The sequence below is a fragment of the Ailuropoda melanoleuca genome, chromosome 15 (assembly GCF_002007445.2).
Source record: "Ailuropoda melanoleuca isolate Jingjing chromosome 15, ASM200744v2, whole genome shotgun sequence".
In the NCBI taxonomy this organism is placed as follows: Eukaryota; Metazoa; Chordata; class Mammalia; order Carnivora; family Ursidae; genus Ailuropoda; species Ailuropoda melanoleuca.
The window spans coordinates 6,345,024-6,361,864 of NC_048232.1; the positions used below are offsets into that span (position 1 = coordinate 6,345,024).

The following is a 16,841-nucleotide window of genomic DNA, read 5'->3' on the forward strand; positions in this document are numbered from 1 at the left end:
TTTTATCCTGTGCCTCTGTACCCCACCCTGATGGCTCTGAAAGGGTTTCCGTACACTCCAGAGATACTCCAAAGGTGTGAGACTCATCGCACAAGAACCAGGACTGCAACACTTCCTGGCCTGGCCTTGCTCACCCCCCACCCCCTTACGGACACCCCTGCAGCCTCTCAGAATCACTGGTAGCTCAGAAATAACTGAGGTCCGGTGAATGGTCCAATTTGGACAAAATCACAACTGAAATGACTGAAGTTTCTGAACTCCTTTGCAGACTGGAGTTAAGTACGCACGTAGGTACCTTTAGGAACATCAAAATGCTAGGGGTGAGAATCAGTCCTGCTGGGACCTAGAAATCTCACCCGCACCACCCTCGGGAGGGACATCTTGGTAAATATTAACAAGCCTTAAGCCGGGTCTCTACTATTCTAAACTTATTCTTTCCTCTTTTTAAATGTTAAACACAACTTTACATATTCATGTAACAGTTTATCTGATTTGTTTATCCTTCTGATTATACGTGGGGCTGGAGACAATACTAGAGGCCGATTTTCTCTTGCCCTTGACTTCATTCCATCCAGGGAAGGTAACTCAGGATGGATGCCTGTCCAGGGAACTAAAGAGAAGCTGAAAGACCCCCATGCTTCCACTTACACCCACGATACACACAGACCCCCTCAGAGTGCCTTTCTCAAGGCAGGACAGAGCTTGGTGAAAGTTGGGGGTTCACGGCACAGAAGCACCAGCCTACTGGGACCCTCGTTTTCCATCACATCATAAAAGGAAAGGACTTAGACTCCTCCTTATACCAGTGTCCCCTCTTGAAATACTGCAATTTGCAAGTGCCTGCCTACGAAAGGCATGTGGAGATTAAAAGCCCAACCTAACCAGGGAGCCTGGGTGGCTCATTCAGCTGAGCGTCAGACTCTTGATTTCGGCTCAGGTCATCATCTCAGGGTCATGAGATCAAGCCCCGTGTCAGGCTCTGCACTCAGCTTGGAGCCTGACTGAGATTCTCTCTCTCCCTCTCCCTCTGCCCGTCCCCCCACTTGCACATGCACTCTCTCCCAATGAATAAAAATCTTCAAAAAAAAAAGGGGGGGGCCCACCTAACCTACAAAGGAAAAAAGCTGCCTCTAAACAATTTTATTGTGGCCCATTACCAAGTCCTTCATAGAAGAAACAAGCAGACTCGCTTCTTAATTATTTTCTTACTAGTGGAGAGTAGTATGGAAAATCTGAACAAATACAAATCCGACATGACAATCACTTTGAAATGTTTCAGTCTTGGAGATGCAGGCGGTGCCCCCGCCCCATATCCCAACACCAGTTACACTGCGCCCATGCTGATATTATCCTGCCTTCCTTGAAGCCGCGGTCACTGGCAGGACTCAGAATAATCAGCAGCAAACAGAAGCCATTTGGGAATGATAACTCACAGCGCAGATAACGGAAAGTTGACTCTATTCTTAAATTCTTACTGTTTAGAATTAGAAGCAAGTCGCTATCAGGCTGACTGCAGGCAGCAGCGTCTGGGCCCCTGCGATCACGCCATCGTTGGAGCCAACTCCGTATATCCGGGCTTTGCGATTTTTATAGTTACGTTTATTGTTTGACCAAAGTTGCCCCCTTAATTGTCTCTCCCAAGATTTTCTCCGAAGCTCATAAAAATGGGATGGCCCCTATCATCCTCTCTCCGTTATGGAATTCACACGCCACGGTTCATGAACCCGGAGCACATGAGGAACAGCCGCGAACGAGCCCTCCCTCGTGTCTCTACACATCAGGAAGGACTGAACTTCTCTGCCATCTAGCACCCCAAAGAGGCTCTGCTTCAAGGGTCTCCAAAGTCCTTAATGGAATGAGAACGGCTGGGGGGGGGGGCACCGCACGTGCCTGGCAGAGCCTCTGTCTTCAGGCCCAGGTGTGTGGTGAGCCCAGAACGGGCAACGGGCAGAGCCTCGAAGTCGGGACAGGATCCCAGGGGGCGAGAGCCTTCCGCCTGATACCAAAATGACCCCCTGTCTAAGACAGCCCTTCTTGAAAAGGAACACTTGGGTTTAACTCGATGAGACCATTTATTTGCCAAACTGTTTGGTATCACTCTGCCGTGTGGGACAGGGAATGTCATGCCAAAGAAATCAGGTGTTGGCCACACGCACGGGGCCTAAAGCAGATTCTGGGAGAATCTAAGTGTCCCACCTGACGGCCAAACTTAGCCGTGAGGGTTTTTTTGTTGTTGTTGCTGTATTTAGCAGCGGAACATGAGAAAAAGGAATCAGTCACCATAGAAACCACAACATCACCATCCATCGTCACAGAACAGCTCCAATGCTTTCCTACCCCTTTGGCTGTAGCAGATGAAATGAGACAGAAAAGCTCTTCTCTCTTTGCCACACTTAATCTTCTCTCTCAGGCCTTTCACCTAGGTCTCAGATCCTCAAATACAGAAGAGGTTCCCTCCGACGGGTTAAATCTACAATCACACGGACAGGTACATAATTCAAAGCTGAAGAGAGCAAAGAAGTAACAGGCTGGGGGGTCTTCAGGGCGGTAGGAGCACTGCCCGATCGCTCTGCACAGAGAAGACGTACGTGCATGGAATGTCTGCCTTTCTCTGTCCATTTGCTTGTGTTGAAAAATACTACTACTAATCATGGCTGCGTGTGGCATCTTCTTTGACCAATGGGTCTTCTCCCAGCGGCCCCTTTCCTTTGTTGGCTCAACGCTAACCTCTGGGGAGAGAGAGCTGCAACGAAGAAATCATGACAGGCACCGCCTGAGACGGGATCAGACGGCATCTAGCTTGTGGCTTGGCCAGCACGGAAGCCCTTTATGAACAGATTTCGAGGGCGCCCTTTAAGGCCAATCAGTTATGTATACTTAGCCTGGGATCCTTTTAACAGATAATTCTATCAAAGAGACAGACACCAAGAGACCTGGGGTTTCTCCAAGTACTAGACCAAGTACTCTCTTCTGATCTGCTGTGAGTCCTGACCAAGGAAAAACGCCAGTTACCACGACCCTGGCTCCCAGTAACCTCCACATCAGTCACAGATATTGATCGAGAATTGGCAATAACGGGATGGATTGTGCCTAAAGTCTGGGCATCCATATCCCATCAAAAAACACATCTCTCCTCAGCTTCCGATAAAAATGGAAATAATCTGAAATCATTGGCTGTCACCACCTAAACACATCTCATCTACACAGCTATGGTGCTTATTTGAGGAACGTGGAAGGGACACTGGGAAAGACAGGCCACACGGTGGAAAACCAGCCGCCCAGAGGCAGAACGCAGTCACTCCGAGCCAGCTACTGCCGGACAGCACAGTGGGAGGACATTGCTCAGGCTCCTGGTTACCACCTGCACCGATCTATTCAATGAGTAAACGATACACCCCGCCCTTACGATGCATGCCTGCAAACACCGGGAGAGGCAGTAAGGGCCGGACTCTCTGAAAAGAAGACAAGCCCGCACACAATCCTGGTGACTCTGTCATTGCCAGCAAGATACACACACTGACACGGCAACCTCACTAGCGATGGGATCTCACCGACACTGAGATGTGTCCTCGATTCCAGTGCATGCCTAATATTCTCCTGGGAGCTCAGCTGTCTTGTCTCAGCCACACCCTGACACGGGTAGTCTGGGCTGGTCACGAAAACATCAGCTCCTCAGCCAACCCACCACCGCTCGCCACGTCATTCAGAGCCACTCACACGGGATTCGCCCCACCGACATAACACTTGAGACCTCGGAGTCTCCACTCTTCAGGGTTGATTTTTTTACTTACTTCTTCTCTAAAGCCATTCAAGAATTTATATTGTATGCTTACTACGTGCCAGGCACCGTTCACGGCCCTGGGGACGGACCCACTGTCTGCTCTGTGGAGCTTATGCTTGAGCTAGGGGAAACAGATCCGATGCAGAAAAAGCAAATGAATACAGAACATGCACGGGGTGCTTGTGAGCAGAGACCTGCACACAGTGAGGGAAGGTGCCCGCAGGCCTCTGGGGTCACGTTCCAGGCAGACAGAGCATGAGTGCAAACGCCTGAGCGGGGGCAGCTCCGTGGTGGGGGGGCAGCGGTCCGCCAGAGGGTGGGGTGCCTCACGGGAGGGCCTCAGGCAGCAGATGGGCTGGGAAAGCCCACAGGGAGCAGGACCACGCGGGACCGGGACAGCAAGCCCTGAGCAGGAGAAGATACCACGGGGGAAATACAAGCAGAAGAGTGACAGGATCTGAATTTTCTTTCAAAAGAATCACTCTGACTGCAGAGAAGCAACGATTAGCAGCCAGGGATAGAGCTCTGAAACTAACGCAGCAGTACAGGACAGAGGGACGGCAGCTTGTCCTTGGGGTTGTGCTGATGGACCAAGAGGAGAGTGACTGGATTTGGGACAGTCTGGGATGGTGGAGCCGCCAGGGTTTGTCGATGGATGGAACATAGGTGTGCAGAATGGGTAATATGCACAGCAGGCCAGAGACCACAGTCCTTGGAGAGGGCCTGCTTGCGGGGTTAGCCCTGGGCTGCCATCGGGAAGAGGGCTTGTAAACAGCACCCTACACTGTACAAAGCCCGCTGCGCCAAGATCGTTTCTACAAACAATACAATTTAAACCTCTTTCTGGGAGTCTAGGACTTGGGCCCGTGCTAGGCAGGTGGTGCCTATGTGGCCAGCCCCCAATAAAACCCCTGGGCCGGGCCTCTGATGAGCTCCCCTGGCAGACAACAGTTAGCTTGTGTTGTCGCAATGAAGGGTCTCCCCTGGGACATTCCGGAGAGGACCCCTGGAGGCTGACGCGTGAGTTTCCAGAGCGTAGCCCATGCTGCCCTTCCTTCGGCTGATTTCGCTTTATAGCCTTTTGCTGTCGTTTTAACCACGCGTGTGACCTCATCTTAGTCGTGTGAGTCCTGGAAGTCACCAACCCTGGGGTTGAGCTGGGGGCCTGACACAGGCACAGGAAAGAGCCAGGCTTCGGGACGACGCCATGGTTCTGGCCTCCAGTCTCCGTGGCTCACGCTTACTGCCACTCCACCGCCCATCTCTAAACAGCTTACTTGGAATTTCAAACACACGGAGATTTTAAACTTTCTTTTTCTGATGGAGTGAAAAAAAAATATTCGAGCAAGTTCACCTCTTTAAGGGATAAAGATGGATAAGGAGTTTTCGTGACATTTTAAATAACATTCTTTCCTTGCAATTACAAGGTGTGGTCAGGAATGAAGTGAGAGGGAACGTGCACTTTCCCCGGGCTACACATCGGTATTCCCCTCAGGGAAAAATGCTTTATTTCAATTAACTGGCAAACTGGGGGCTCTGGCTTCTTATTTGTAGATCTCTTTGATGAATGTAGGAGTTGTCACTGAAATGTCCACGACTTAACACTGGCAAATGAGTGGGGTCAGAAACGTAGATTGCAGCTTATGAGAATTGTAGAGAACGAAAAGCAACCATGATTAGAGAAGGCTTCTGAATGTCTGACACATAGAATGTTATGTTAATTAGAGCCTCACTCTTATTTTCCCACCTCCCTAGGCCCCATTTTTAAGATTTAACTGAATTCCCCCAACTTCATGCATCACATATTTAGTGCAACTGAAAACTGAAACAGAACAGAAATCTCTGGCCACTTTCTGCTAGTCTCATCACTTGGACAGTTGGACTTGTCAACAATCAAATGATGGGTTGCAAAGGTTGCTTAACAAGTGAAGAAGGAAGCCACGAGATGCCGTGCTGATGGGGACTGTGGTCACCTCTATGAAGAACTTACCTTTCTTCAGGGGTAAATGAGTAGTAATATATGGATTGTCTTAACAATTCTATTAGGTCCCTTAATAATGAGGCTGGCTTGCAGGAAAAAAAAATTTTTCATTATTTATTTTTCAGTATAATGCATTTTTTTAATCCCTTTCCCTTTTTGGTACCCGTTTCATTAGTTCCTTGACTTTCAAATCAATGGACCCTTTTGAAGATCATCCGCATTTCCAAAATAAGGGAAATCAGAATTCCCACTAAAACATGGTACCCAAAAGCCATTCCAAGTGTTCCCTCAAATCAAGGGTAAATCACCAAAGGAATACTAATGACGAGCTTGTTTTTGCACCATTACTGTCTGTATTCACGCAAGATGAGGAATTCTATACATTAACACTAGCGGACTCCATTTATAGACATAGATACACAGATACCAAAGCACATGTGAACACATCCCCAGAGTGACAAACACCGCAACATAATGAGATTCAATTCCATCAAAGTACCCATTTACCTACTGTGTAAAAAAAATAATAAAAAAAAGAACTGCTTTGAAATACTGCTTATCTCCAGCCATTAAATGTGCACAGCTTTGAGTTCTGTCTTGCAACAGCTGAACACTATGGCAATTTTCCGTAACAACATGCATCTAGGAGGATTCATGACTGAATCCAAACATACATATCTTTTACCATAATGAAAATAATAGAAGTAAGTTTGCCTGCTCAGAAACAGTGATGATCAAACAGTGATAACAGAGGGGAGGAAAAAAAATGCATAAGGTCTATTTTTGTACCCTGTAGAATATCACTCACCAAAACTTCCAAAAACTGGAGACCAAAAAAAAAAAAAGCTCTCATTTTTATTAACATGAAACGACTGTTAAGACAGTCTGAGCCTCATCCCGTGACGCCATGCAATTTCTCTGAGCTTAATTACTCCTGCGTAAGTAGGATAACTCAGTAGAGACGACTATTATACGATTCTTAAATTACTGTACATCCAGGAAATGTGCTTGTAGTGGGTTGAATAATGTCCCCTAAAAACTTCCATCCACCCAGAACCTGGGAATGCGACCTTATTTAGAAACAAGGTCTTTGCAGGTGCAGTCGAGTTAAACTGAGGTTTACTGCATGAGCACGGGCCCACTCAAATGATGGGTGTCCCCATAAGCAGAGGGAAACTGGGACAGACAGAGAGAGGGGAGAAGGCCACACGGAGGCAGAGGCTGGAGGCAGGCTGTCACAACCCAAGAGAGGCTAAGGACTGCAGGAAACCACCAGAAACCAGGACACACTCACGGGACAGCCTCTCCCCCTGGAGGCTTAGGAGGGAGCCTGGCCCTGCCGACACCTCGATTTCCACTTCTAGCCTCCAAAACTATGACCCAATAAATTTCCATTGTTTTTAGCCACCCAGTTTGTGGTCATTTATTACAATAGCCTCAGGATGGTCGTTGTTCTCACGATTCCAAAATTAAACGTATAAATACCCACTCCCTACAAAGCATGGTTAAGAAAAGGAAACTGCCCACTTCTTTTCCACCGAATTGAAATAAGAGAGAACATTCATGGAAGTGCCTCACAAGCTTGAATTATGAAAACATAATTTTCAACTTGACCCATTTTTATTTATGAAATGCCCATTCCACATGTCCTGTGAAAAACAGGAAACATTCAGTATCTACTCTTACAGCAACTATGCGTTATGAACAAACCATTGAGTGCAATGAGAACTCTCAGCAGCCCACCGAAAGAACAGTCTGAATTCTAACAGGAAAACCTGAAAGTGAGGGAATAAGGTTGCTGTATTTTGAAAAATGTAAACAAATGATGAGACCCTGGAATCTGGTCAACTAGCATTTTGCAGAAAGTAGCTGCTCAATAAATGTTGAATGAATTAGTAAATTATTAATTAAAAATGTATCAGGATTATTAGCATTTCTACCTCTTCAGTATTCACCGTATTCACGGTTCTGAACAGTAAGTCTGTGTATCCAGTTAACCCACAACTATACTAACTCAAAATATTTTAAATCAATTAGTTAACTACACCTGTCTATTCAAGAACTTGTTTGTACATTTGACAGGATTTCCTGAGCCCTACTGCCACCACGGAGACTGGCTGAATGGATTCAACACGGAGCAGGAAAGACACGGTCCTTGCCTTCCTGAAGCTTCGGTTAGGCAAAAACACATGGACAGTCTACCAAAAACCACACAGATGATGAAGCCTAAGTGTGAGCTGGACAACAAGGTACCACAGAGACACCTAAGGGACAGTAGGGACAGAGGCCAGGGGCCCCAGGAACGCTTTGTAAGAGAATGCATATTTTCAGTGGAATCCTTTAGCAAGATCTAACAGAAAGAACAAGACAGGTACTAAGGCAATGTGAAGAACAGAGGAGAGGCCGGCACCTGGCACACAGGGGAGGTACACAGGGGAAGCAAGCATGGAGTCCCAGCGGGCTTGGCACAACCTGGAAGGACGCCGGGGGGCACAAGACACGTGAATGGGGGTGCCAGATGCAGATGGCAGATGAAAACATTAATTTAATGTCTTCCTAAATTCTAACCAAAATTCCAGTAAATAATTTTTTTTTTAAGACACGAATCCACTCGATAGCAACAAAAGGTATGGAAGCGAAAATTCAGATGCACAAGAAGTGACTGATTTAACACCATCAACAGAGCCAAGTCCTGAGGCTTCAGCAGCAAAGCTGAGAAGCAACCCAGGGAAACTGCAGAATCTTCAGAAGACTCAGAAACTGATAATACCACATATATGCCTAAAACTGGGAGTGAATGGGGGGTGCCTGGGGGCGCAATCGGTTGAGCATTCGACTCTTGGTTTCGGCTCAAGTCATGATCTCAGGGCCATGAGATGGAGCCCCAAGTCGGGCTCGGCACTCAGCGGGGAGTCTGCTTGAGATTCTCTCCGTCTCTCCCTCTACCCCTTCCCCCACTGTCCCTTTCTCTCTCTCTCTCTAAAATAAATAAGTAAAATCCTTAAAAAAAAAAAACCGGGGGTAAATGGGGGCAGGGGAGGGAAGAAATTCCCTCCCCTACTCCAAAAGACCAATCATCTACAGGTACCTGAGCCCTAGGTACTGAAGCCCCAACCCTCTCCTCCCCCACTCAACCCAACAACACCGGCAGCTGGACTTTGAGCCCCAGGCTGAAGTTGAAAAATTTCCCCTGAAAAATCAGCTAAAGAGGAATACCACCGTACAAAGAAGTTAATGCTCCAAGGTCACCTACACTGACCAGCTCTGCCCTCCGCTTTCTAACCCCCTTCTAACTCAAGAGCCACGGTCAGGGATTTTCAGGCATCTCTGTAAAGTCTCCTACAAGAACGACAGGAACCAAAGCAACATGGAGGAAACAAATTATTCAGGGGAAAAAAACTTTCAAAAATCAGTAATTCCAACAAGATAAACTCATGTGTCCACGTGGTAAGAAGAGGAGGCTATAAACAGCATTCAGCAAAAACACACCAAACAAGCACTCGTAAAAACATGACAGCACAAATAAGTTCAGAAAACTGCTCGTAGTGGCAGACAGACAAGGAAATGAAAAGTAGAACGGAAAGGGGAAAAAAAAGAAGTAAAAAGCCAGTCCAGTAATAGCACATCCACATACTCAGATCAAGAAAGCAAAAGAGCACAGCAGTAGAAGGCATCATTTTAAAAAAGAAACATCCCCAAGTTAAAGGCATGGGCTGCAGACGGTGGAGGCGGCCAGCACTGTGGGAAAAAACCGATGTCCACCACGGCAATCCAGTGGGAAATTATAGAACAATGGAGGAAAATAGAAGAGTCCAGAGAAGGGAGGGAAAAATGGAGTGATACCTCCAAATTCTTGAGAAAAGTGACCGCGAGCCTAGAAATTCTCTACCCAAACCATCAGTGAAGACTGAAGACAGAAATAAAGACATTCTCACTCACTCAAAGTGACAAGGATACTGTAGGCTGCCATCTTGAAGATGACTCGCCGCGTGGTATCGTCTTCATGACCTGAGGGGAGAACGCCAAAGCAAGGCAGACCAAGACTGCAGACAGTTTGGGCTCATTCTGACCAAATACTAAACACGTTCCCAGTCCCTGCTCTAGGCCCAGCTGCCTGGAGCCAAGGAGAACATTCCATTCACATCACAGAAGAGGAGTGCTTGGGCCTGGTCCTGGAATAGAGTAAGCAATAAGAGCAGAAAAGATAAAGAAGATGTGGTTCATATGTACAATGGAATACTACTCAGCCATCAGAAAGGATGATTACCCACCATTTGCATCAACGTGGATGGAACTGGAAAAGATGATGTTAAGTGAAATATGTCAAGCTAGAGAAAGACAGTTATCATATAGTTTCACTTATTTGTGGAACATAAGAAATAGCAGGGAGAACATTAGGAGAAGGAAGGGAAAAATGAAGGGAGGGATAACAGAGGAGGAGATGAACCACGAGAGACTATGGACTCTGGGAAACAAACTGAGGGTTTTGGGGGGGGGGCGCCTGGGTGGCATAGCGGTTAAGCGTCTGCCTTCGGCTCAGGGCATGATCCTGGCGTTACGGGATCGAGCCCCACATCAGGCTCCTCTGATATGAGCCTTTCTTCCTCTCCCACTCCCCCTGCTTGTGTTCTCTCTCTCGCTGGCTGTCTCTATCTCTGTCGAATAAATAAATAAAATCTTTTAAAAAAAAATAGAGGGGAGGGGGTAGGATTGGGCTAGCCCAGTGAAGGGTATTAAGGAGAGTTCATGTTGCATGGAGCACTGGGTGTTATACGCAAACAATGAATCATGGAACACTAAATCAAAAACTAATGAAGTACTGTATGGTGACCAACATAACATAAAAAAAAAAAGCAGAAAATATAAACCAACTGGTTCCTGTCCATATTTCTCAGGATGTCCAGTACCTGGAGTTCATGCTACTGCTCTGGCGGACAGCTCAACTATGATAAAGCCCAGTTCTCTTAAGCTCCTGAATTTGCTGACTCCCCTCTCTTACAAACTGAAAAAAGCAACGCCAGCTTATTACCCAAACATGGTCCAGCTATTTCCCCCTCCAAAGAGCAGGAAAAGGCCTCTTCTTTTATTTTTTTTAAGTAATCTCTACACCCAATGTGGGGCTCGAACCCACAACCCCGAGATCAAGAGTTGCACGCTCCACCGACTGAGTCAGCCAGGAGCCCCAGGAAAAGGCCTCTTCTGAAACAAGGAGGCTTACACCTGCTTCCTACTTTGTCAAAGGCAAGTACATGACATTTAGGAAGACATACACGGGCAGTAACACTACAAAGAGAAGCAGGGAAATGATCCCCACAAAAGTGAGGGTGCCGGGTCCCCTGGCAAAGGCAGAAGAGCGCGTCGGGGAAGGACACACAGAGGGCTGCTGGCGGCGACCCCCCCCCCGGGGTCTAGACCAAAGATGGGTATTCGTGATTTCGTATGTTACTCTTTGAGCTCCCCACAGATCTAGAATATACTCCAAAAGAAAATCTCTTTTTTCAAGGGTGAGGGACATGATCCAGTGTATACTCTTAAAATATCATGAAGACAGCAGACACCAACTGTCGGGATCCACGGGGGGACACGAAGGGGCCGTAGAGCCAGGTAGGCTATGGAAAAGTCGAAGCTGTTTTTCTTTATTATTTTTATCTTTTCCAGGGGAGGATGTTATCAGGAAAGCAAGAAAGGAAGGAAAGAAGGAAGCAAGGGAGGGAGGGGAGGGGTGATCAGTTAGCAAAAAAAAAAACAACCAAAAAAAAAAGCCCAAGACACCGTTTCATTGCCAGCCATCACCACCCCTTGTAGCCCGAGTCCATTGATGCTGTTCCCAATAGAGAGGCATCGAAACACTGGAAAAGTCACCTACTCAATGACTTCAGAACATAATTTTATCCCTAGTTTCAAAAGCCATCTTTTTAAGTCCGATTTTACAAACAAGGAAAGCGCAGATGGTCACAATTAGCCGTAGAGGGTTTCGATTCTGAGTGGGGCCTTCGAGGTAACCAAAATTCAGGGAGCCTACACCTGCGCCCAGGCCCCAAATTCTTGCTGCCCATGGCACCTAACACCATTGGCATTTCGGTCTCCATGGCGGGCGTGTGTGGCAGAAATGGGCCCTTCGGGCCTGGAAAGCCACTTTCCACCAGCCAACTGAGACCACGTTTGAATGGCCCGAGGACGCAGGGTCCAGGGAAGACAAGGAGGTTTCAGGACTCCCTCTGGCCGCACACATCACCCCTGCCCACGGCTTCCCGTTCATCTACGTAGCAGCGTCAGGCATCACTTTAAAGTGTTAGGAACCTGGTGACCCATCTCACTTGTGTGTCTCCCTCCCCGATCTGTTAGCAGCCCCCGGGCCTACTGCCCATCAGATACTCACACCAATTACTCGGGCCATCCAGGAAACCGAACCATCAAGAGGGGCATCATTTTCTACTATTTTCACCAAACAAATACCAAAAAGAGACTTGCTATGTGTTGCGTTCCTTTCGTAAGGGGTGAGGGAGTGCCACTGAGCTGTTATGGTTCTATAACAATACAACATGGAGAAGAACGGGAAAGCCACGGAATTGCCATCAGGGTCCTGTACGACGAGGAACTCGTGTAGAGGGCGAAACAGAGCAAAAGCACAGATGACATTTTAAACATTTCACATGGAAACTGGCCGAGCGGGCAGCTCTCCCAACAGCGGGCAGTGATTGGCTGTGAGAGACTTTCCGCGTGAGAACGGTGACTGTGGAGAAGAGTAAACAAGTCGCTAGGAGCCGACAACTTACCTTAAATACTTCCATTGGAAGAGGAAACTGTGCGGCATCAGTAAGGGATTTTTCCAGAGCACATTTCCACTCAGACGCCATCTTCAAAGGATAGATTTCTGTATCAACAGCAAACCACATAAGCGTTTAAGGACTAAAATGTTCTGCGGGGTGGTTCTCCCTTGAATTTTATCTTCCAAGTTTCTCAGAGTCGCTCGGCACACTCAGCGACCGTGAGAATTCACACCCTGCCCCATAAAAGGCCACCTGCTACCGGGATTCTCTGAGGGTAAAGAGCAACTTGAGATCTGAGATCAGAAACGAAGAATGAACTTCACAGGGCCCTTCAGGGAACATTTGCATGCATTCTGTGGGCATTCCGTAAGTAATTTGCTGGCATAAATCACATTAGCACCACTTCAGTCATCGCTGCCCCAAATTCCATACATCACCTGGGAAGTAATATCCACTGATGAACAACTTATTATCAGATAAATTTCTAAACTAGAAACGACTCTTGTCTGGCATTTTTGGCTGTTACAGCATATTTTTTCATTAAATCTCTAAGCTCCCATACGCTAAAAATAGCCCATGTAAGCCAGAAAATTATTAAAAGGTAAATTAAAATTTACCAACCCAGTTTAATATTTACACTTGAAATGTTGCTAACGCTCCACATGTTGCCCATATTTCCCCCCAAGCGGGGGGATGGGGGGTGGGCAGAGGGATTTACGAACGGAGGTGACTCTGGCTGAATGCAAAACAGAAAGAAAAAATTTGTTGAGCACTGTTTTCCCCGACTGCTGAGACCGCAGGGGGATTTTATGATCTGATCTCAACGGATTTAAGACCTTATCAAAATAGGATTTGCAGAAGCACTCACTTGAAGGAGATATGTTTATACCTTCCCTATATCAACCCAGGCTACTCCAGACAGACAGTTAGGACATGAATATGAATTTAAGCACAGTTAAAAGGCAACATTAAACCTTTGGGGCTCTATTTTTAATTTCTTGCATGTCTGCTTTTTAGCACGCAGCCGTATATTTCGATGCCCACAGCTTCTGAACTCACCTTGAGCCTGAAGCTCTTGTGTTTCGAACAGTTTATTGAGTCTTTTCAGACTCCCATAATTACGATAGGAGAGAGAAGCGGCCAGAAGGAGTCTGGTTATCAAGGCACAGCCCCCTGTCACTCATGGTCGGTTACACAAAGTCCCATAAAGGGCTATTAATGACAAGAGAGGCTCTACTGTGGATATTGTCTATAATCCTTTTTAGACTTTTATTTATACTCTCCCGACTCGGGGGAGTTCTTTTTTTCCCAATTTGGCATTTCTATATCAGAACAAGAATAGAATGTGATTCCTCTTAGTACCTTCTGACATATTTGGGGGAACACAGTGAGGCCCCAGTTAACACCCGTGCAGAAAGTGGATGAATGGTCCCTCCAACATCCACAGGTAAACAGGGGTGCCGAGGGAGAAATCACTCATCACAAGGGTCCCACCAAGGAGGAAGGGAGACCAGTTCACAGCCCTCTGAATTTTCCCATGAGGATGGGAAGACGGTTCAGCTCAGGGGCACGGTATCAAAATCTCAGTGGAGGGGAGGCAACTCAGAGGACTTTGGGAGGCAAAGCCCTGAGGACACCAAGGGCAGCAGGTCAGGAGGGGCTCACGATGGAAACAACACACAAGAGCCTAGAGTTCCCGAGTATGCGAGAACAAGTTCACTTTCCCAGGGATCTGGAAGCTGGTCAACAGGGACTTCAGCCTTGGCATGGTAGTAAAAGGAGAACCAAGTCATGAGAACGGATGGCGATTGCCAAAGACAAGACAGGAAGGGTGGGGAAAAGGCAGAAGGTGCACCATGCTGGCACCTGATCTCCCACAATCTGGGGGCAGGGGAGCTCCTGAGACGGAGAGGAGGTAAGAGAAGGGTGGTTCAAGAAAACTATGCAAGAGCAGAGCAAAAGCCCAGCTGGCTGGTGTTTGAGCCAGACTCCCAGAACAGAGCCAGGTGATATGGTGACCTACAGACCCCTGTGGGGACACTCGCTGCCCTTCCTGACACCTGTGTGCACACACACCTGGCAGGGCACCACTGGGCTCACTGCATCATCCCAGAAAGCCGAGCCCCCAGTCCTCCTGATGCTGTCTCTCTCTCAGCAAACCAGAAGCCCAGCGGCTACGGGCTGAATGTTGCTGTCCCCTGCAACGTTGTACGTTGAAATCCTAACCCCTAAAGTGATGCTTAGGAGGTGAGGCCTTTGGGAGGTCATGAGGCGGGAGCCCCCATGAGTGGGATTAGTGCCCTTACAAAGGAGACCACAGAGAGACCCCTTATCCCTCCCACCATGTGAAGACACTGCAAGAAGGCGACCCTCGGTGACCCAGGAAGCAGGCTGGGGCCTCAGCCGACATCAAATCTGTGGGTGGCTGCATGCCAGATTTCCAGCCTCCACGACTGTGTGAGAAATAAATGCTGCTGGTGATAAGCCGCCAGGTCTGTGCTGTTTATTCTCTGTAGCAGCCTGAATAGACCAAGAAACCCAGGTTCCACAGGACCTGGGTCTCTGTCCTACAATCTTAAGATCCTTTGTCTTCTTTCTGAGGCTATAAAGCCCTAATACGGACTGTACCCCATGGCGAAAGTGGAAAGGTGAAAATCAAATGCGGTTTTTTCAGGACGCTCAACCACCTGCAAAAGCCAAACACCTAATGGCTTTGATAAGCAGAGCACAGTATTCCGTGTGTGTGTTTCATCAGACAGAGAGGTGCTTGGTTACACCGGCAAGTTTATGGACAATAAATAGCACCATTAAAAGAACATAAACCATTTTCTTAAAATGACTGTGTTGCAGGTAATTTAATAGAGTGTATCATGTCTATTTCTGTTTGTGGGGAAGTAATAAGCAATTAAAATCGGGCCTGATCCATCTCTAACTAGAAGCCTATGTGAAAATGAGGCGATCCCCTTCCGAGCGAGTGTTTGGCCAGCTCTTGCAAAGGCGAGAGCTGCAGAAAGCGGGAGGGGGTGAGAGACCACCAGCTTGCAGCCTCTGACTAAATGAAGGCCTGGAGGGGAGATCCCCTTCTTCACGCACCCTGCAACCACCACTCCTTCCATCTCTCGCCAGTGAGCAAAGACTGGTCCATGGTTGTTAACAGATGTTGGGAAGTCTACAAACTGAATGTTCATGTCTCCCCACAAGGGATATGTTGAAGCTCTAACCCCCAACGGGACAGTATCTGGGGATGGGGCCTTCAGGGGGTAATCAAGGTTAGATGAGATCATAAGGGTGGGGTCCCCATGATGGGATTAGTGCCCTTATTAAAAGAGACCCCGGAGCTCTCTCTCTCTCTCCATGTGCACATGAAGAAGAGGCCATCCACAAATCAGGAAGTAGGCTCCCTCCAGCACTCAACCCTGCCAGCACCCTCACCTGCATCTTCCATCCCCCAGCACTGCGAGAAAACCATCTGTGTCTATGATGCTTTCTGAGCATCCAGAAATATGAAAGCAGGTGGGGTCTCTAAAAAACTCCTGACCTCAACGACCTACTTAAATTTCTTAAGAAACCAAATATAACCATAAAACTCTGTTTACAGATCGAATACCCAGAAAACGGCAATCCCCTGCGGGACCTTGTAACACTCAGCAGCACAGCAAATGTACCGTTCACCCCCATTTCACAGAGGAGGAAAGTGGAGGGACTGCTCAGGGCTCTGTAGCGAGGAACAGAAGTGCAAGGAGAAGCTAACTCGGACCCTGGCTCCAAGTCTATGTTTTCCTACTCTGCCAGCTTCCTCCAGCTGGAGGCACACATGAGCTCCTCTGGAGGAACAAAAATGATCACGAAACCCACAAGACCGTATTCCTGTGCACAGAGTAGGTCCTGCAGCCATGCTGGGAGCCTCTCTGCTTGATCTGACCCTGTCTTCAAAAGCTCCCTCCCACATCAGGGGCAAAGAGGACAGCAAGCCCTCGCCATTCTGGGGGTGTCTTCACTCCAGGGCCTCCCCCTCCAGATTGGCTTCCAAAGCCCCATCGATTATTTGGCTCCTGGAAGGTGGACTTGGCTGGTTCCTGCCCTCCCTGCAGACATACCCAACTTTCTATTCAGTCAATTCATTCGATGAACATTCACTGTTCACACGCTACATGCCAGGCACAGTGTCAGGCACTGGGAAGAGAGCAGAGATACAGACCCAGATGGTCAGTACGAGTGGCTATGAAAATCCTCTCAGGTCTGGACAAAGTGAGAGGGGTGGGCCACGCCACATCGAGAAGAACAGCACCCCGAAGATGGGGCATGCTTA

At 47.8% G+C, this 16,841-nt stretch overlaps 1 protein-coding gene across 1 annotated transcript in view; it reads right to left on the reverse strand.

The window, feature by feature from the left end:
- SFMBT2 (Scm like with four mbt domains 2) overlaps nt 1–16,841 on the reverse strand; it is a 234,767-nt gene that overhangs the window by 107,785 nt on the left and 110,141 nt on the right. Inside the window, exon 7 of the mRNA XM_019808390.2 lies at nt 12,539–12,636. Coding sequence (XP_019663949.2) covers nt 12,539–12,636 — 98 coding nt within the window. The remainder of the gene's footprint in view (nt 1–12,538; nt 12,637–16,841) is intronic.